Source organism: Panulirus ornatus, chromosome 24 (genome assembly GCF_036320965.1).
Source record: "Panulirus ornatus isolate Po-2019 chromosome 24, ASM3632096v1, whole genome shotgun sequence".
In the NCBI taxonomy this organism is placed as follows: Eukaryota; Metazoa; Arthropoda; class Malacostraca; order Decapoda; family Palinuridae; genus Panulirus; species Panulirus ornatus.
In genome coordinates this window covers 5,233,949-5,255,449 of record NC_092247.1, presented here as the reverse complement: position 1 = coordinate 5,255,449, position 21,501 = coordinate 5,233,949, and the positions used below count along the sequence as shown (strand labels likewise).

General features: G+C 39.8%; 1 protein-coding gene across 4 annotated transcripts in view; it reads right to left on the bottom strand.

Annotated features, from left to right (window-relative positions):
- The window catches only part of ApepP (Aminopeptidase P), a 70,707-nt gene extending 51,082 nt beyond the window's left edge, over positions 1-19,625 (bottom strand). The window contains exons 1-4 of one of the 4 annotated variants that reach the window (XM_071677009.1): positions 19,443-19,625; positions 15,871-16,059; positions 11,447-11,615; positions 1,420-1,643 (exon numbers count right to left, since the gene is read on the bottom strand). In XM_071677009.1, the coding sequence (XP_071533110.1) occupies positions 1,420-1,643; positions 11,447-11,615; positions 15,871-15,987 (510 nt within the window). In that variant the 5' untranslated portion in view covers positions 15,988-16,059; positions 19,443-19,625. Of the gene's footprint in view, positions 1-1,419; positions 1,644-11,446; positions 11,616-15,870; positions 16,060-17,124; positions 17,273-17,390; positions 17,472-19,305; positions 19,328-19,442 lie in introns of those variants that run through there. The other 3 variants (XM_071677010.1, XM_071677007.1, XM_071677008.1) reach the window with 3 other exon arrangements.
- Between the last annotated feature and the right edge of the window lie 1,876 nt (positions 19,626-21,501).

Genomic DNA, 21,501 nt, shown 5'->3' with positions numbered 1-21,501 from the left:
AACACTTGCCTTTCATGATCTTCCTTCTCATGCCCAGGTGCATAGGGACCAATAATCATCCATCTCTCTCCAACTACTTTCACTTTTACCCTTATCAATCTAGAGTTTACTTTCTTACACTCTATCACATACTCCCACCACTCCTGTTTCAGTAGTGCTACTCCTTCCCTTGCTCTTGTTCTCTCACCAACCCCTGACTTAACTCCCAAAACATTCCCAAACCACTCTTCCCCTTCACCCTTGAGCTTCGTTTCGCTCAGAGCCAAAACATCCAGGTGACTTTCCTCAAACATACTACCTATCTCTCCTTTTTTCTCTTCTTGGTTAGGTCCACACACATTTAGACACCCCAATCTGAGCCTTCGAGGAGGATGAGCACTCCCCACATGACTCTTTCTGTTTCCCCTTTTAGAAAGTTAAAAATACAAGGAGGGGAGGGTTTCTAGCCCCCCCCTGCTCCCGTTCCCTTTAGTCGCCCTCTACAACATGTGAGAAATGCGTGGAAAGTACTCATTTTCCCCTATCCCCACATATATATACATAAACACACATACACAAACATATACATACATAAACATATAAAAATATACACATATATATACATATATACGCATGTACATTTTCATAACTGCTTACCTTTATCCATTCCTGGTGCCACCCTCCCCCACAGAAAACAGCATTGCTACCCCCTGCTTCAGTGAGGTAGCACCAGGAAAACAAACAAAGAAAAGGCCACATTCGTTCACACCCAATCTCTAGCTGTCATGTGTAATGCACCGAAACCACAGCTTCCTATCCACATTCAAGCCCCACATATCTTTCCATGGTTTACTCCAGATGCTTCACATGCCCTGGTTCAGTCCACTGACAGCACATCAACCCCAGTATACCACATCATTCCAATTCACTCTATTCCTTGCATGCCTCTCACCCTCCTGTATGGTCAGGCCCCGATCGCTCAAAATCTTTTTCACTCCATCCTTCCACCTCCAATTTGGTCTCCCACTTCTTCTTGCTCCCTCCACCTATGAAACATATATTCTTTTTGTTAATCTTGCCTCACTCATTTTCTCAATATGACCAAACCATTTCAACACACCCTCTTCTTGATTAAGGCATGCAATTGCCTATGCCAACTTAGCTATCATAGGAAAAGTTGTACAATTTAATTTTCTAATTTTTGTCAGAGGACAGTTTTCTGTTAAGACTGCATTTTCAGGGTAAATTTCTGTCAATCACACTGAATTCCCATTCAAACAGTTTTGGGAGAAATTCTTGGCAATTGTAGTTAAGATCTGGCATCTTATGAAAATAACAGGACTGAGATGTGCATATACTTTGAAAGTGCAAATGCATACAAAAATTCTAAACACAACAACCACATTCAACTCGTAGAAGTCTTATTCTTCGTCACTTCACCTCTAGAGGAAAAATAGGCTTTGCAGGACGAGGTGGCCGATCATTCCATATTAAGTCAAGAAGATTCTCTGGAACTGGTATTAAGGAATGGCCATTCTCCTGAAGTTCCCTGGCTAAGTCCCGCCAGGATTCTGCACCTAGCAAATAAGGGTCTACGCCAACCACTGACCCAATATCCAATGTCTTGTTTAACCATTTCGCTTCACTCGGGGTTTCTGGCAAACCTGAGAAATATAGTTTTCATTAAGTTACATGTAAAATAAAGATGTACTAAAAAGTTTTTTTGAATATAGAAAAACAGGATGAAACACTAAGAGATGATATTTGTTAAAGTAAATGTGAAGACTGAGGGAAGACAGACTAAGCAAGCAGTAACATGAGAAGGGCAAAACTGTGGATGAATAAATCATATTCTTAAATATGTTTATCTTTGCCTTTATCTTCTTACTAAAAATATGGAGACCAACAAAAAATCTTGCCAAGCCATTTCTACTACCAATCATTCCCATACTTTCAACTGTCAAAGACCAAACAATAATACTTGAAATGCAGGCAAAGCAATCTGCACACTAAGTAAATGAAGCAGTTACCCTTTCTTTGAAATACAAAATAAGAGTATCTGAATTTTGTACTGCCTCAAGAAAGCTGCCTACACATAGATGGCTGTTGTTTTCATGAGGAAGGGTGAAAGTGTGCTAATATCATAATACCACTTAACTGCTCTGTTCCTCTTGTGACAAACCTAAAATCCTTATCTATTTCATTATATGACAAATTAAAGCTTCCTAACACTGTTTAGAACTCCAGATGATGTCTGCTCCTACCAAATATCCATGGGTTAGCCACAGCTGGAAAATATCCCACATTTCAGTCACCCACAGGATATTACAAGATAGTATATATACATCACTTGTGTGGGAAGCCAGATGTTGGCATTCATGTCAGTAGATAGTTTTTAGAATAAAAACTAACTTCTGGGGCATAATTGTCGATATTTTACAGCAACTGGTTCATTAATTCATGTGAATACATTTTTGTGTAAATAACATACAAACATGTAAACTGTATACAAAAATATATCATGCACTGTGAAATCTTCCTTTAAAAAGAAATAATTTTGATCAATTTAGTAATTACCTATTTGTGCAGTATGGGAAGAGTGTTCTACTCTTGTGCTCTGTCTCCAATACTTTCTAAAATCCCAGCATTTACTGGCTCACTGGTTAGCTTACTTCAACCATCTTCCACCCTAACACTAAACCAGCGCTTTTTAACATCCTTTCTAACAAAGTTTATCAAGCTTTTCTTATTTCTATGGGAGTAACCAGATTTGAGACATATAATCCAGTTTGGTTTGATATATGTAGTGAATAATTTTACAAATGCCCTTGTCCATATATTTTATTATAATTCTTACATCTGTCAACAAAGAGTCTGCCTCTTCCATAATTCTCCTAATGTGCAGCTAGGTCACCAGATCAGGCACAATGTTGACACCCAAGCCTCTTCCACAAGCAGATCCCAGTAATTTATTTCCTACTATGTAATAATCACACCGAAGCCTTCTATTGTTATGTCCTATCCTCATCACCTTGCACTTACTTGGAGTAAGTCTCATCATCCATTCAACTGAATGACTTTGGAGTTTGTCCAGATACCCCTGTAGACTGATGCAATCTCTATCATTCTTTATTTCTTTTATGACCATGGCATCATCCACAAATATATTTAGATGTCATTATAGTCCATCAGGCAAGTCACTTATATACATCAAAAATAGCAGTGGGCCCCCTAAAATAAAACCTGTGGTTTGCCACTTGCAACACCAGCCCAATTCAAGGATACACTTCTTACCTATGTTCTTTGCTCCCTTCAGATATATTCTCCTATCAGGTGTAGGACCCTACCCATTATTCCTACCTATATATGAAGCTTTGTAATCAACCTCTGATGAGGACTCTTGTCAAAGGCTTCCTGGCAGTCCAAGAAAACACAGTATACCCAACTCTTTGATGTAAGATGGAGCTCACCCTGTCATAGAAGATTGATTATAAATGACCTCCTTTCCCTAAAACCATGCTGTCTCCCAGTTAGAGCTGCTCCTTTGCATGAACTATACATTCCAGCAACTTATACTATCAGCATAGGCCCTACCTTGTCCACTCAACACTCCCACACAAACACTGACAAAAGTTCACTACTTTTTAGGATCTTTTTTAGTAAAATATAGTGCATTCTGTAGGGACCTTTTTTTCTTTTCTGCATATGGGGGATGGATCAACAAGGAAATATCACTATTTAAGGGTTAAAATGGTCTGTACCAAACCCCAACTAGGAAGTCTGTGCTGACACTGCACACTAGAAACTGATACAGTCTTATATATTTTCTTTGTTGTTACCAGACTACCCCTGCCTGAGGTTACAGCTAGAGTACAAGTTAAAGCGCTTTGGCAAGGCTATATTTTCATTGACGAAGCAGAGTATTGATCTGTCAAAACTTCTTACTTCAAAGAAGTCCATCAATGTCCCTGCTACTGAGTATAGCAAAGCTGTGAAGCTGCAAGAGTACATAGATCTCTGAGAAAGGAGTCCTTGGGTTATATAATAAGTATCAAGCCGTGGTTTCAGTGCATTACATATGACAGACAGATAATGGATGTAAGCAGATGTGGCCTTTCTTAGTCCGTTCCTTATACTACCTCAATGATGCAAGAAACAACAATCAAGTATGAAAAAAAATTTCTCTACAATACCAATGAGTAAACCAATGTTTTGTGGCAACTCCAAAGTAAAAGCCAGTTTCTAAACCCAGCTAGAGAGATAATTCCACATACAACAACTGTGCAAGCACTAACATGGTGTAAATGAAAGGAATAATGGCCTGCAGCAGGCATAGTGACTCTTAACACATCACTCATAGGCTGGAGGACACCCCTTCCCGGGTGTTGGCGCAGTCTATCTATCTGTCTACATTTCTGATGCCTTTTCCCTTCTGGAACTCCCTCATGGCCACAGCAATGGGTCTCCATAACTAGTAAACTCCAGTGCCGCTTCTTAGCCTCTAGTAACTCGCCCTTAACAGGCAACTGGCAGAGGGCAACTCTAGCACAGTGCTTGCAGAGGCTCCTACCTAATGTTCTACCTAGTACCAACTTCCTGTTCCAACCTACTACTTCTACATAATGCTCCCACCTTATGTTACTTCCCATTACTTTTACTCAATGTTCCTAAATAATGCTCCTACCTACTACTTTTATCAACTGCTCTGACCATTTTGCCAAAAGGCACAACTGGTGCATAGTGTCTACAACAGGAAAATCTAGAGTTACTAAGTACGTCATGTAAGTTAAGTGTCGTCAAGTGATCTGTGTGATATGAAGAGACTGTATGTTTGTGGACCAAATACCAGTAGTCCATGTGTGGGTGAGGCAGAAAGAAAAGACAGCTAACTGGGTCAGAGAGTGCAACTTGACAACCACTGAAGTGCTAGCTCACTATGCAGCTGGAACTAACCCTCCTGATACCCAGGAGAAGTCATATTGGTAAAGTACCTCCCTGATCGGTGGCTGCCCACCAACTACTACCTAGGAGATGGTTCTCACGTCTAAATACTGTTAACTGAAACTCTTTTCATAGACATGTTTGTATCTATCTACATCTATGATGCCCATTCCCTTCAGGAACTACCTTCAGGGGGTGGCCACAGCAAAAGTCTCCATAAACAGTGAATTCCAGTACTGCTTCTAATCCTTCAGCACCTCACTCGAACAGTAAACACACAGAGGGTAACTCTAGCACATTGTTTTCAGGAGCTCCTGTCTAAAGTTTCTACTGACTACTTTTACCTAATGTGTCTCCCTAAAGTTCCTGCCTAATGTTTGCAGAAATGTATATTATATTTATTTATCATACTTTGTCACTTGTAGATTTATGTGCTGAAAAAGGACTGATGATTGGGAATACCTGGTTTAAAAAGCGAGATATACATAAGTATACTTATGTATGTAGGAGAGATGGCCAGAGAGCGTTATTGGATTACATGTTAATTGACAGGCGCGCGAAAGAGAGACTTTTGGATGTTAATGTGCTGAGAGGTGCAACTGGAGGGATGTCTGATCATTATCTTGTGGAGGCTAAGGTGAAGATTTGTATGGGTTTTCAGAAAAGAAGAGTGAATGTTGGGGTGAAGAGGGTGGTGAGAGTAAGTGAGCTTGGGAAGGAGACTTGTGTGAGGAAGTACCAGGAGAGACTGAGTACAGAATGGAAAAAGGTGAGAACAATGGAAGTAAGGGGAGTGGGGGAGGAATGGGATGTATTTAGGGAATCAGTGATGGATTGCGCAAAAGATGCTTGTGGCATGAGAAGAGTGGGAGGTGGGTTGATTAGAAAGGGTAGTGAGTGGTGGGATGAAGAAGTAAGAGTATTAGTGAAAGAGAAGAGAGAGGCATTTGGACGATTTTTGCAGGGAAAAAATGAAATTGAGTGGGAGACGCATAAAAGAAAGAGACAGGAGGTCAAGAGAAAGGTGCAAGAGGTGAAAAAAAGGGCAAATGAGAGTTGGGGTGAGAGAGTATCATTAAATTTTAGGGAGAATAAAAAGATGTTCTGGAAGGAGGTAAATAAAGTGCGTAAGACAAGGGAGCAAATGGGAACTTCAGTGAAGGGCGCAAATGGGGAGGTGATAACAAGTAGTGGTGATGTGAGAAGGAGATGGAGTGAGTATTTTGAAGGTTTGTTGAATGTGTTTGATGATAGAGTGGCAGATATAGGGTGTTTTGGTCGAGGTGGTGTGCAAAGTGCGAGGGTTAGGGAAAATGAGTTGGTAAACAGAGAAGAGGTAGTAAAAGCTTTGCGGAAGATGAAAGCCGGCAAGGCAGCAGGTTTGGATGGTATTGCAGTGGAATTTATTAAAAAAGGGGGTGACTGTATTGTTGACTGGTTGGTAAGGTTATTTAATGTATGTATGACTCATGGTGAGGTGCCTGAGGATTGGCGGAATGCGTGCATAGTGCCATTGTACAAAGGCAAAGGGGATAAGAGTGAGTGCTCAAATTACAGAGGTATAAGTTTGTTGAGTATTCCTGGTAAATTATATGGGAGGGTATTGATTGAGAGGGTGAAGGCATGTACAGAGCATCAGATTGGGGAAGAGCAGTGTGGTTTCAGAAGTGCTAGAGGATGTGTGGATCAGGTGTTTGCTTTGAAGAATGTATGTGAGAAATACTTAGAAAAGCAAATGGATTTGTATGTAGCATTTATGGATCTGGAGAAGGCATATGATAGAGTTGATAGAGATGCTCTGTGGAAGGTATTAAGAATATATGGTGTGGGAGGAAAGTTGTTAGAAGCAGTGAAAAGTTTTTATCGAGGATGTAAGGCATGTGTACGTGTAGGAAGAGAGAAAGTGATTGGTTCTCAGTGAATGTAGGTTTGCGGCAGGGGTGTGTGATGTCTCCATGGTTGTTTAATTTGTTTATGGATGGGGTTGTTAGGGAGGTAAATGCAAGAGTTTTGGAAAGAGGGGCAAGTATGAAGTCTGTTGGGGATGAGAGAGCTTGGGAAGTGAGTCAGTTGTTGTTCGCTGATGATACAGCGCTGGTGGCTGATTCATGTGAGAAACTGCAGAAGCTGGTGACTGAGTTTGGAAAAGTGTGTGGAAGAAGAAAGTTAAGAGTAAATGTGAATAAGAGCAAGGTTATTAGGTACAGTAGGGTTGAGGGTCAAGTCAACTGGGAGGTGAGTTTGAATGGAGAAAAACTGGAGGAAGTGAAGTGTTTTAGATATCTGGGAGTGGTATCTGGCAGTGGATGGAACCATGGAAGCGGAAGTGGATCATAGGGTGGGGGAGGGGGCGAAAATTCTGGGGGCCTTGAAGAATGTGTGGAAGTCGAGAACATTATCTCGGAAAGCAAAAATGGCTATGTTTGAAGGAATAGTGGTTCCAACAATGTTGTATGGTTGCGAGGCATGGGCTATGGATAGAGTTGTGCGCAGGAGGATGGATGTGCTGGAAATGAGATGTTTGAGGACAATGTGTGGTGTGAGGTGGTTTGATCGAGTGAGTAACCTAAGGGTAAGAGAGATGTGTGGAAATAAAAAGAGCATGGTTGAGAGAGCAGAAGAGGGTGTTTTGAAGTGGTTTGGGCACATGGAGAGGATGAGTGAGGAAAGATTGACCAAGAGGATATATGTGTCGGAGGTGGAGGGAACAAGGAGAAGAGGGAGACCAAATTGGAGGTGGAAAGATGGAGTGAAAAAGATTTTGTGTGATCGGGGCCTGAACATGCAGGAGGGTGAAAGGAGGGCAAGGAATAGAGTAAATTGGAGCGATGTGGTATACCGGGGTTGACGTGCTGTCAGTGGATTGAAGCAAGGCATGTGAAGCGTCTGGGGTAAACCATGGAAAGCTGTGTAGGTATGTATATTTGCGTGTGTGGACGTATGTATATACATGTGTATGGGGGGGGGGGGTTGGGCCATTTCTTTCGTCTGTTTCCTTGCGCTACCTCGCAAACGCGGGAGACAGCGACAAAGTATAATAATATAAAAAAAAAGTCTCATGGTGAGGTGCCTGAGGATTGGCGGAATGCGTGCATAGTGCCATTGTACAAAGGCAAAGGGGATAAGAGTGAGTGCTCAAATTACAGAGGTATAAGTTTGTTGAGTATTCCTGGTAAATTATATGGGAGGGTATTGATTGAGAGGGTGAAGGCATGTACAGAGCATCAGATTGGGGAAGAGCAGTGTGGTTTCAGAAGTGGTAGAGGATGTGTGGATCAGGTGTTTGCTTTGAAGAATGTATGTGAGAAATACTTAGAAAAGCAAATGGATTTGTATGTAGCATTTATGGATCTGGAGAAGGCATATGATAGAGTTGATAGAGATGCTCTGTGGAAGGTATTAAGAATATATGGTGTGGGAGGAAAGTTGTTAGAAGCAGTGAAAAGTTTTTATCGAGGATGTAAGGCATGTGTACGTGTAGGAAGAGAGGAAAGTGATTGGTTCTCAGTGAATGTAGGTTTGCGGCAGGGGTGTGTGATGTCTCCATGGTTGTTTAATTTGTTTATGGATGGGGTTATTAAGAGGTGAATGCAAGAGTTTTGGAAAGAGGGGCAAGTATGCAGTCTGTTGGGGATGAGAGAGCTTGGGAAGTGAGTCAGTTGTTGTTCACTGATGATACAGCGCTGGTGGCTGATTCATGTAGAGAAACTGCAGAAGCTGGTGACTTAGTTTGGTAAAGTGTGTGAGAAGAAAGCTGAAGAGTAAATGTGAATAAGAGCAAGGTTATCAGGTACAGTAGGGTTGAGGGACAAGTCAATTGGGAGGTGAGTTTGAATGGAGAAAAACCTGGAGGAAGTGAAGTGTTTTAGATATCTGGGAGTGGATCTGGCAGCGGATGGAACCATGGAAGCAGAAGTGATCATAGGGTGGGGGAGGGGGCGAAAGTTCTGGGAGCATTGAAGAATGTATGGAAGTCGAGAACATTATCTCGGAAAGCAAAAATGGGTATGTTTGAAGGAATAGTGGTTCCAACAATGTTGTATGGTTGTGAGGCATGGGCTATGGATAGAGTTGTGCGCAGGAGGATGGATGTGCTGGAAATGAGATGTTTGAGGACAATGTGTGGTGTGAGGTGGTTTGATCGAGTGAGTAACGTAAGGGTAAGAGAGATGTGTGGAAATAAAAAGAGCATGGTTGAGAGAGCAGAAGAGGGTGTTTTGAAGTGGTTTGGGCACATGGAGAGGATGAGTGAGGAAAGATTGACCAAGAGGATATATGTGTCGGAGGTGGAGGGAACAAGGAGAAGAGGGAGACCAAATTGGAGGTGGAAAGATGGAGTGAAAAAGATTTTGTGTGATCGGGGCCTGAACATGCAGGAGGGTGAAAGGAGGGCAAGGAATAGAGTAAATTGGAGCGATGTGGTATACCGGGGTTGACGTGCTGTCAGTGGATTGAAGCAAGGCATGTGAAGCGTCTGGGGTAAACCATGGAAAGCTGTGTAGGTATGTATATTTGCGTGTGTGGACGTATGTATATACATGTGTAGGGGGGGGGGGGGGTTGGGCCATTTCTTTCGTCTGTTTCCTTGCGCTACCTCGCAAACGCGGGAGACAGCGACAAAGTATAATAATATAAATAAAATGTCTCATGGTGAGGTGCCTGAGGATTGGCGGAATGCGTGCATAGTGCCATTGTACAAATGCAAAGGGGATAAGAGTGAGTGCTCAAATTACAGAGGTATAAGTTTGTTGAGTATTCCTGGGAATTTATAAGGGAGGGTATTGATTGAGAGGGTGAAGGCATGTACAGAGCATCAGATTGGGGAAGAGCAGTGTGGTTTCAGAAGTGCTAGAGGATGTGTGGATCAGGTGTTTGCTTTGAAGAATGTATGTGAGAAATACTTAGAAAAGCAAATGGATTTGTATGTAGCATTTATGGATCTGGAGAGGGCATATGATAAGAGTTGATAGAGATGCTCTGTGGAAGGTATTAAGAATATATGGTGTGGGAGGTAAGTTGTTAGAAGCAGTGAAAAGATTTTATCGAGGATGTAAGGCATGTGTACATGTTGGAAGGGAGGAAAGTGATTGGTTCTCAGTGAATGTAGGTTTGCAGCAGGGGTGCGTGATGCCTCCATGGTTGTTTAATTTGTTTATGGATGGGGTTATTAAAGAGGTGAATGCAAGAGTTTTGGAAAGAGGGGCAAGTATGCAGTCTGTTGTGGAAGAGAGAGCTTGGGAAGTGAGTCAGTTGTTGTTCACTGATGATACAGCGCTGGTGGCTGATTCATGTGAGAAACTGCAGAAGCTGGTGACTGAGTTTGGTAAAGTGTGTGAATGAAAGCTGAAAGTAAATGTGAATAAGAGCAAGTTATCAGGTACAGTAGGGTGGAGGGACAAGTCAATTGGGAGGTAAGTTTGAATGGAGAAAAACCGGAGGAAGTGAAGTGTTTTAGATATCTGGGAGTGGATTTGGCAGCGGATGGAACCATGGAAGCAGAAGTGAATCATAGTATGGGGGAGGGGGCGAAAGTTCTGGGAGCATTGAAAAATGTATGGAAGTCGAGAACATTATCTTGGAAAGCAAAAATGGGTATGCTTGAAGGAATAGTGGTTCCAACAATGTTATATGGTTGTGATGCATGGGCTATGGATAGAGTTGTGCAGAGGAGGGTTGATGTGCTGGAAATGAGATGTTTGAGGACAATATGCAGTGTGACATGGTTTGATCGAGTAAGTAATAATAGGGTAAGAGAGATGTGTGGTAGTAAAAAGAGTGTGGTTGAGAGAGCAGAAGAGGGTGTTTTGAAATGGTTTGGTCACATGGAGAGAATGAGTGAGGAAAGACTGACAAAGAGGATATATGTGTCAGAGGTGGAGGGAACGAGGAGAAGTGGAAGACCAAACTGGAGGTTGAAAGATGGAGTGAAAAAGATTTTGAGTGATCGGGGCCTGAACATGCAGGAGGGTGAAAGGCGTGCAAGGAATAGAGTGAATTGAAATGATGTGGTATACCGGGGTCAAAGTGCTGTCAATGGATTGAACCAGGGCATGTGAAGCGTCTAGGGCAAACCATGGAAAGTTCTGTGGGGCCTGGATGTGGAAAGGGAGCTGTGGTTTCGATGCATTATTACATGACAGCTAGAGACTGAGTGTGAACGAATGTGGCCTTTACTGTCTTTTCCTAGCGCTACCTCGTGCACATGAGGGGGGAGTGGGTTGTTATTTCATGTGTGGCGGAGTGGGGATGGGAATGAATAAAGGCAGACAGTATGAATTATGTACATGTGCATATATGTATATGTCTGTCTGTGTATATATATGTATACACTGAGATGTATAGGTATGTATATTTGCGCGTGTGGACGTGGATGTATATACATGTGTATGCGGGTGGGTTGGGCCATTTCTTTCGTCTGTTTCCTTGCGTTACCTCGCCAACGCGGGAGACAGTGACAAAGCAAAATAAATGTAAAGAATAATTTACAGTACAAAATTTCTTTCATGTTCATTTACAGAAAGCATACCTTCTTTCATTAACACCCAATTCTCATCCATTTCTAGCCTTGCTTGAAGATAGTAACGACCATCAGTCCAGAGTGCAGCATCGGCATCAGTAATAACAGCAGTTCCAGCAGATCCAGTAAATCCAGAGATGAAACATCGGCGCTGGTCACATGAAGCTATATTTTCACTCTATGAAAAACATGCATCTCAAAATACTTAATGATATTCCAAGAATTCATTTTTACTTCAAAGGAAATTTTATATAAATCGTAATAATGCATACTAGTAAGGGAACTGGTGAACTTGACCTCTAAAAACATTTCATCACACAAGCAGAACTAATTTTTCTTTTACATAAAAAAATCAAGGCATTTTGGAAAAGGGTCCCATGGTTCAAATAGGGAAAATCAAAGTTGAGAAACAGGGAATTTTCATAAGTTTAGTATATCATACATAATAACCCAATTCAATTATTTTTTTAAGATTGTGTTTACCAGTAATTGCCTCTCTGATCACTCTCTATCTATCCACCTTTCTATCTATCATGACTCTATTTCCATTCCAAAAGAGGTGGAACAGGTACACCTCAGCTACATCATTCATACCCATCCCCCAACTTTTTAACACCAACCCATGTCCAAGGTATTCATGTAAAACATGTACTTTCAAGCTTATAAAAGCATTTCTTACTTTTAATTCTATACACTAAGTTGATTCACTGACTCAGACGAGAGTCTTTACCCTTTCTACTTTCATACATAAAATCATTCTATTGCATTCAATCTCCAATCATTCTTACAAAACCTTCATCTGATATATCCTTGACCCTAATCAAATTTCTCACATCTAGCAATGGTCTACTCCTCTTTGTACCCTCTACTGAACTACAATATGCCTTCCTAACCATCTCATTATCTGCAATGCATCCTAAAAGACACCTTTCTATCAATCTCCTCACACCACATAACCTTCTCATCTTCATTTTATCGTTAAACCTAAATCCAGTTATACTATGAAAAAAATCCACCTCTACAACCCTATTTCTCACTTATCTAGTCCCTGCCATCCAGTGCTTCACTATACCTTGATCTACTCATCCAGAGTTCATAAAGAAAATATTCTTAAAGCAGAGACAGAGAAAAATAAAAAACAGCAAGCAGCAAGCTCTAGTGAGCACAGTAATCACTCACAAGAGCAATCATTTCGTAGCAAGTGGTGGCATCCACCATGGCATATAGTACATCATATGCTGTCTATAAAAAGTAAATAATGTAGATAAACCATGGAAAGTTCTGTGGGGCCTGGATGTGGAAAGGGAACTGTGGTTTCGGGCATTATTACATGACAGCTAGAGACTGAGTGTGAATGAATGGGGCTTTTGTTGTCTTTTTCTAGCGTTACCTCGCACACATGAAGGGGGAGGGGGATGTTATTCCATGTGTGGCGAGGTGGATATGGGAATGAATAAAGGCAGACAGGGTGAATTGTGTGCATGTGTATATATGTATATGTCTGTGTGTATATATATGTGTGCATTGAGATGTACGGGTATGTATATTTGCGTGTGGGGACATGTATGTATACACATTGTGTATGGGGATGGGTTGGGCCATTTCTTTCGTCTGTTTCCTTGTGCTAACTCGCAAACGCAGGAGACAGCGACAAAGCAAAATAAATAAATATAAATAAGTATATGTTACAAAAAAGATGAACGGCCAATCCCATGAGAGAGGTTGGATGGGAAAGCTAAGGTAGCAACAGCACATGGAAAGCACGAGAAGGGAGAAAACACCACTTGCATCCTTCCTACTGCTCATTCTTGCTCCTTTTACTTACTTCTTTTACTGGCTGTTATTGTTGAAATCTCTTCCCTTTTGTAATATTACATTCAGCATTTATAAATTCATTTTTTTTACATTTATTATACTTTGTCGCTGTCTCCCGCGTTAGTGAGGTAGCGCAAGGAAACAGATGAAAGAATGGCCCAACCCACCCACATACACATGTATATACATACACGTCCACACAAGCAAATATACATACGTATACATTCCAACATATACATATATATACATACAGACATATACATATATACACATGTACATAATTCGTAGTTGCTGCCTTTATTCATTCCCATCACCACCGTGCCGCACATGAAATGACAACCCCCTCCCACCACATGCGTGCGAGGTAGTGCTAGGAAAAGACAACAAAGGCCACATTCGTTCACACTCATTCTCTAGCTGTCATGTATAATGCGCTGAAACCATACCTCCCTTTCCACATCTAGGCCCCACAGAACTTTCCATGGTTTACCCCAGATGCTTCACATGCCCTGGTTCAATCCATTGACAGCACAGCACGTTGACCCTGGTATACCACATCGTTCCAATTCACTCTATTCCTTGCACACCTTTCACCCTCCTGCATGTTCAGGACTCTATCTTTCCACCTCCAATTTGGTCTCCCACTTCTTGTTCCCTCCATCTCTGACACATATATCCTCTTTGTCATTCTTTCCTCACTCATTCTCTCCATTTCAAAACACCATCTTCTGCTCTCTCAATCACACTCTTTTTACTACCACACATATCTCTTACCCTTTCATTACTTACTCGATCAAACCACCTCACACCACATACTGTCCTCAAACATCTCATTTCCGACACATTTACCCTCCTCCGCACAACTCTATATACAGCCCATGCCTTGCAACCATATAACATTGTTGGAACCACTATTCCTTCAAACATACCTATTTTTGCTTTCCAAGATAATGTTCTCGCCTTCCACTCATTTTTCAACGCTCCCAGAACTTTCGCCCCCTCCCCGCCCAGTGAAACACTTCCGCTTCCATGGTTCCATCCACTGCCAAATTCACTCCCAGATATCTAAAACACTTCCTCCAGTTTTTCTCCATTCAACCTTACCTCCCAATTGACTTGACCCTCAACCCTACTGTACCTAATAACCTCACTCTTATTCACATTTACTTTCAGCTTTCTACTTTTACACACTTTACATATCTCTTACCCTTTCATCAATTACTCGATCAAACCATCTCACACCACACATTGTCCTCAAACATCTCATTTCCAACACATCCATCCTCCTCCATACAACCCTATCTAAAGCATTTACAACACATTATTATTTCTGTTTACCACAAACACCACCAATATGGTCCCCAACACTGGCTTCCTCAAGTTATTTTCATGTAAATACTTTTCCTTCTTTAACTTTTACTTTCAGTATTTGCACAATACATCCTCATTACTGAACTCCCTTACCAACCACAGGGATTATGTCCCTGGAAGACCCTGTGTTTAGCAAAACTGAGTTTAGGCAAAGCACAAGGCCAGTGAGAAATGGGGAGATTAGGGAAAGTGACCCCTAAGCCCTATAATGAACACTTCAAGGTTAAAAATAATCACATTACACTTAAGAAAAAAAACATGCATATTCTATTAAAAATCAAAGAATTGATGTACAAAACTGTGACAGCAGTATTGCACCCTTGACAAAATACTTCCATACGCCTACAAAGCAGCCAACCAGCCAGACTCTACCCAGAAATGGTCTGCTGGGACAGTTTACAAGCAGCCCAAAACCATAAGACACTTGCCTAATGCATAAAAAAAAAATTTGGAGGTACTGTGAAAAACCATGAATACCTATAAACTTGTTGCTGTGGGTGGTAGTATGGTATATTCTATTCTATGCATGTATACTCAAAACCTTGGCTGTAAAAACTGTGGTATGCAAGGGACCTACGTATCACAGTTCTTCACAAACATCATAGATTCCACATTAGTAAGAGATGAGGGAGGATCTCCACCAAGAGACATGCTGAACCAATCGACTTGCTAATGGCAAATTAGTGGAAAATTCACTAAATCTAGCAAATCTATTAGCCCCTTTAGCAAGCTTTGGGGTTGATGTCAAGGAATTAAAGCAATTTCTAGAACCATTTTACAATGCCTCATCATCATACCTAGTTATTCTTAAAATATTTTGAAGATACTGACTTGTTTCCCTAAACTGAAAGATGCATTCTATAGCACATTGGTGGATGGAAGCAGCACTCCCAAGATGGTGCCTGTCTACATATGCTTTTTTGACAGTTTATGGCACCAAGGGCATGTGAATTTCCAAATTTATATAAATACCCAACAAAGTTCTGACTGGTGAACTTAACAAACTTTTGTTCACTGTTTGAATTTGTTTTAACACTTAAAACATGTGGCATCAGTATGAAAACCATTATGATTACAATAACCAAGATGGTATGGTCCTCACTACTAACTAACTGCATATCAGTATATAAAATATTTAGCAAGAACCATATTCCCTGTCCAACACAAAATGTCAAAAAGCCTACTATCATTCTCTAAAAAGATTGCAAGAGCCAACAAATGAATGCTGAATACTTATCAAAACTAACTTGATGAGCATCCCCTGAAGGGACAACATAAGCATGCAGAGCTTGTGAAACATGGGATGTATTCTTCATCAGTAAGCGAAGCTGTTTTAGTAAAAGAGTAGAACTTTTTGGAGCCATGGTGTCCTCTACAGATGGGCAATTTCAAAAGCAACGGACCTTTGCTTCAAATCATTCACGTGCCTGTTGAAACTGGAAATTCATATGATAGATATTAATACTATGGCTATGAATATTCATTCTTTAGTTAAAAGAATAACAGATAAACCAATACAGATGTACAATTTCTGGGTGTAAGTGATCAAACTTCGGATTAAGCATATCATGCAATTATAATAACTAATTAAAAGAATCTTGGTAAATGCTTCTACCCCCTAATCAATAGTGAATTCACAAACCTCATTTCCTTTCCTGATTCCATGTTAGTACTCCAGGTCATCCAGCAATGTAAAAACAAGCAAAAATGAAACAAATCATAATGGAGTAAAAGTGTTAACTCTAGCTGACTAACCTCTACAAATCAATGAGGGGTGGACATGGCATCTAAGCTTGTATGGATGATTTTGGATCAATTATAATGTTGATTTAGATAATTCATACCAAAAATGTACAGAATTAAGTTGAGATGCTCCTAAATGGGTCAATGGTCAGTGTTATTTGAATGTACTGACCAAAGTTAATGACTTGGAATGATGAAGTGAATGCAGGCAGCAAACTGGCTGGGCTGAGGGATTAGGTTTTCAAATACTGTGCACTTATAACCCAATTCATTTCCACACACTGTAATACAGCTTAATTCAACTTGTATAACGACATAAGAACAGAATAAAGCCCTCTCGAATCCAAACAAGCTCAGGTGAATGTCTTTTTCCAGTTTGCAATTAGTCATTTTCCTAACGTCCTCCTGCAAAGGGCAAGGACGTTAGAAAATGATGTCGGTACATCATAAATGTCCCTCCTCTTCGTTTACAATTTGTCAGAACTGGACAAAATTTTTCTAAACCACAATTTCCCTTTACTTCAATTAGCTTACCACTTTACGGACACAATGTAGATGAAGTTTCAGGGGACTCATCTAAATTCCCACACATATATATCAAACCAGCACACAGTTATGACTCCATAGAAACCAATTTCGTTAAATTCTAACGTGTACAATATTACCTAGGTGGATGTTTACTCTCAATATGGTCCATTTCACTCGTTACGTCATTAATACCTGTTTAAACAAGGTCTAGGAACTAAAATCACCGTTACCTTTTAGATTGCAAGAAAATAAGGTGTGCAATTCAGCGTTATCTATATATCATTTGTAAATATTCATCCATACGGCACGTTCTTCCCAACCCCTTTTCCCCTTTGTCTATATATCACTCAGGGGGTAAAACACCGTCTTATTTTCTGGAATGAAATACGACAAGGTGATATAGAAATCATAAATGCCATTTAAGAGATGAATAGGAATGCAGTTTAACCAAAATATGTAGATTTTAAGGTGGGATTCTCCGTTTCCTTCTACGTACCTGTTTAGGTCGGTAGCTTTCTCAAACCATGCAATTGTATGCTTTGCTGTGCTACATATCCCGCCCTTCGTTTTACTCCCAATATCTTTAATAAAAAGAGTAAAGAGCATTTAAAATGACGACCCATGTAGTCATTATGAATAAAAATATCACATAAACCAAGTGCTAGAGGTTAATCAGTGGTTTTATGGGGAAAAAAATGGCATAAGATAACTCACGCCTGCTGACACCATCAGATTACAATAGAAAAATTTACACAAATGTTTATCTAGATACACACTGATTAGAAAAAAAATATATATATATATATATATACATATATATATACAATCAACTGTTAAAACTATACACACTGATTAAAAAACATATATTAACTGTTTACTTTCACAAAGAGAAATCCATATGGAATGTATAGTTTGCTCATATCAAAATTGCAAAATGAAGTTTTTCTCTTAATAAGTTTATTCATGAGACCAGTTTTCCATACATCTGTTATATATCTTTTAGGAATCAAAGTTTTTTTCATAAAATTGTGATTAATAATAATAAAAACTAATGATATTAACAATTATAATAGAAATAATAATAATGATACAACATAACGACAATAATAATAATAATAATATTAATAATAATAATAATGGTAATAATAAACTTTATACCTAATTGCTGTTCTGTGTTATATAAATACTGAGAGTATGTGTTTAGGGTCGTCGAGAGCCGGTTAGGGCGTCAGGGAAAACAGCTGCGGTCGTTGAACCCATGCCATCTTGAGAGGCAGGGATCGAGCCAAGTTCCTCGGTTCCTTGCTTTTCTCTTTCACCATCTAAATAGCTTACTAGAAAAAGGATCCTACCTTATAGAGCAAAATGCTCATAAATATGACATAATATATGGAATATATCATGTAAAACCATAAGGAAGTGAGAACAATGGTAGGTTATTTGTACTTTAATCAAAGCCTGTTGATTTCGGTCATTATGACAGTCCTCGTCAAGCTACATCTACCAGAGAATCCTTAAGATTTTTTTCACGTCAAGAAGATAATTTTAAGACCATCCACTTTCATTGCATATGGCCAATGGAAGATTGTGTTCGCTCAACGTTTAATGCAGAACTTGAAAGAAAAGAAGAAAAGAGCTTGGCGTACAACGGACTTAGTGTCCCGGAAATATGGTCTCTATCTCCCACTTTTCATTTGGCCTATGTATGTAGCCTCAAAGCTATCCTTAACATTTTTTTTTTCTGGTTCGTGGTTGTAGCTTGACGTTGACGGCCTCAATAATCCTAACCATTGCTCACTCTCAAATCCAAACAACAAACTAATTAACCTCCATAACGAAGAAGCATCAGGAAAAAAAGGCGAAAACGAAAAACGGGACTCATTTCCAAACATCCACTCACTTGTCATGTATTGTGCACTACAACTAGCGCCTCCTATTGACAATTTCAATATTGAAGATGGTCACTTCATATGCCTTAATTTTCAATCCACTGAGAGCGATTTGCCCCACCATACGTCATTACAGTCGAGTTGAATCTATCTATCCTTTGACCGCCTGCCATTCTTTCGAAAAGTTCACGCCCAGATATCCATGTCTTCTCCTCAGCATTTTCTTCTCTGTCTAAGCCTTCCACCTGTTTCCTCCACTTGTGAAACATGTAGATCTCGAGGTCTTTCTCTTTCCATATGAACAAAAACCGTTGTGGGTACTGTGACGTCAGGCCCTGACAAAGATCACTCTTTCGAACTCGTCTTCAATGGCACAGTAACATTTCAACGTTAAAACAAACATTATATATATATATATATATATATATATATATATATATATATATATATATATATATATATATATATAAGGGTGATAGAGGGTTTAACTGTTAGTTTAAATCCACTATAATAAAGAAGTACCTGTAAATAACGATATTTATTCCAGCATCTTCCTTTCGACTTTCATATTATAGCAACTTCATTACTAACACCTTATATGATGATGACTGTCACTTAATTTCCTGAGTCATGCCTGTCGTCCCCCCAACCTCACTTACACAGGTAGCGAAGAACACGTTTGCGCCTCAGTCGCCTTGCTACTGTGAACCAAATTTTCACGGGATACGCCATGCGCAATTGAACATAAGAGCATCGGCTTCCGTTCCTCCTCTAGTTTTCTCAAGATTCTTGAATCGTTATGTATTTTACAGCTGCACTTTTTAGACACACACACACCATATATATATAATATACTCCGAGTGATCTAGTATTTGAAGGCAACCATAACGAAAATAAAAAACACTGTTTTCCCAAGTGCACTTTCATGTAATGATCACGTAGTCAGAGGAGATACAATGAGATAGAAGACTTGGAAGTCAGCCAGTTTATCTATCTATCTATCTATCTATATATATATATATATATATATATATATATATATATATATATATATATGTACACATATACAAGCTACCACCTACTTACGACTATCCGTAATACTATTTGGAGAAAAAATGTACGTAAATATAAAAAAGATTTACGTTCGTATATCCACCACTACTAACGGTTTAGTGCGTACGCTATCCCGGAATGTGTATACCACTGCATCTCTCTCGGTTACCATTCAGTAAGAAGACGTGATTTAAGTGAGTCTAACGAATTTTCTTGCTGGATTTAACCAATTTTGAGTTAAACACCAAAGAAAAAGACGAGCAAGAGGAAAAACCTATCATGTTGATAGCTATGGCAAGAAGCCGAGGAAGACGCTCGATTTTGGATTTGAATCACCCAATATGAAAGAAAAAAAAGTTTTGTGATTGCATGTGATATACAGTTGTCTCATTGGACGGTCTCCACAATTCTTAAGGACTTAATAATACGTGAAGTGGTGAACGGTTCGGCAAGTATGAAGTCTACGATAATAACAAAGGCAACGACAAGGGACCATCCACAAAATGGAAAAGATGTTGATGCTATGGATAGGAAGATCAAATTTAAAAACTAAGAATTCAGGCGAAGGCTAGAAGTCTTTTTGAGACTTTGAAGGAGCGAGTGGGAGAGGATTACACCAAGACCTTCACAAACAAGTCATGTTTGATTCAATAGATTTAAAATGATAAGCTTGTACAACGTTCGAGTGATTTTAAAAATTGTCAATTCATAAAACTAGTTAATATGAGATAATCAGGATAGAACTTGCGCAACGTGAAAAATAAAAAAAAAATATTGAAATATGCACTAAAGAAATTTAAAGAAAAGGTAAAAAGAAACCACAGACTCATATATTAAAGCTGGTTAGTAAAAAACGAGATAATCATGATGGAAATTGAGCAGGATAATAGAATGCTGCACAGGTATACGAACTCTGTGATGCTGACCGTCAGACTTACACACAAACACATATACATGAAAGCGAAAGTGAGTCACAGGGTAGGGAGGTTTTCGGAGCGTTAAAGAATGTAAAGAAAGCGAGAACGTTATCTCGGAGAGCAAAAATGGGTATGTTTGAAGGAATAGTGGTTCCAACAATGTTATATGGTTGTGAGGCGTGGGCTATAGGTAGGGTTGTTGGGAGGGTGGATATGTTGGAAATGAAATGTTTGAGGACAATATGTGGTGTGAGGTAGTTCGATCGAGTAAGTAACGATAGGGTGAGAGATGGGTGGAAACAAAAAGAGTGTGGTTGAAAGAGCAGAAAAGGGTGTATTGAAATAGTTTGGTCACATGGAGAAAATGAGAGGAAAAATTGACATACGTGTCAGAGGTGGAGGGAACAAGAAGCCGGAGACCAAATTGGAGGTGGAAAGATGGAGTGAAAAAGATTTTGTGATTGCATGTGATATACAGTTGTCTCATTGGACGGTCTCCACAATTCTTAAGGACTTAATAATACGTGAAGTGGTGAACGGTTCGGCAAGTATGAAGTCTACGATAATAACAAAGGCAACGACAAGGGACCATCCACAAAATGGAAAAGATGTTGATGCTATGGATAGGAAGATCAAATTTAAAAACTAAGAATTCAGGCGAAGGCTAGAAGTCTTTTTGAGACTTTGAAGGAGCGAGTGGGAGAGGATTACACCAAGACCTTCACAAACAAGTCATGTTTGATTCAAT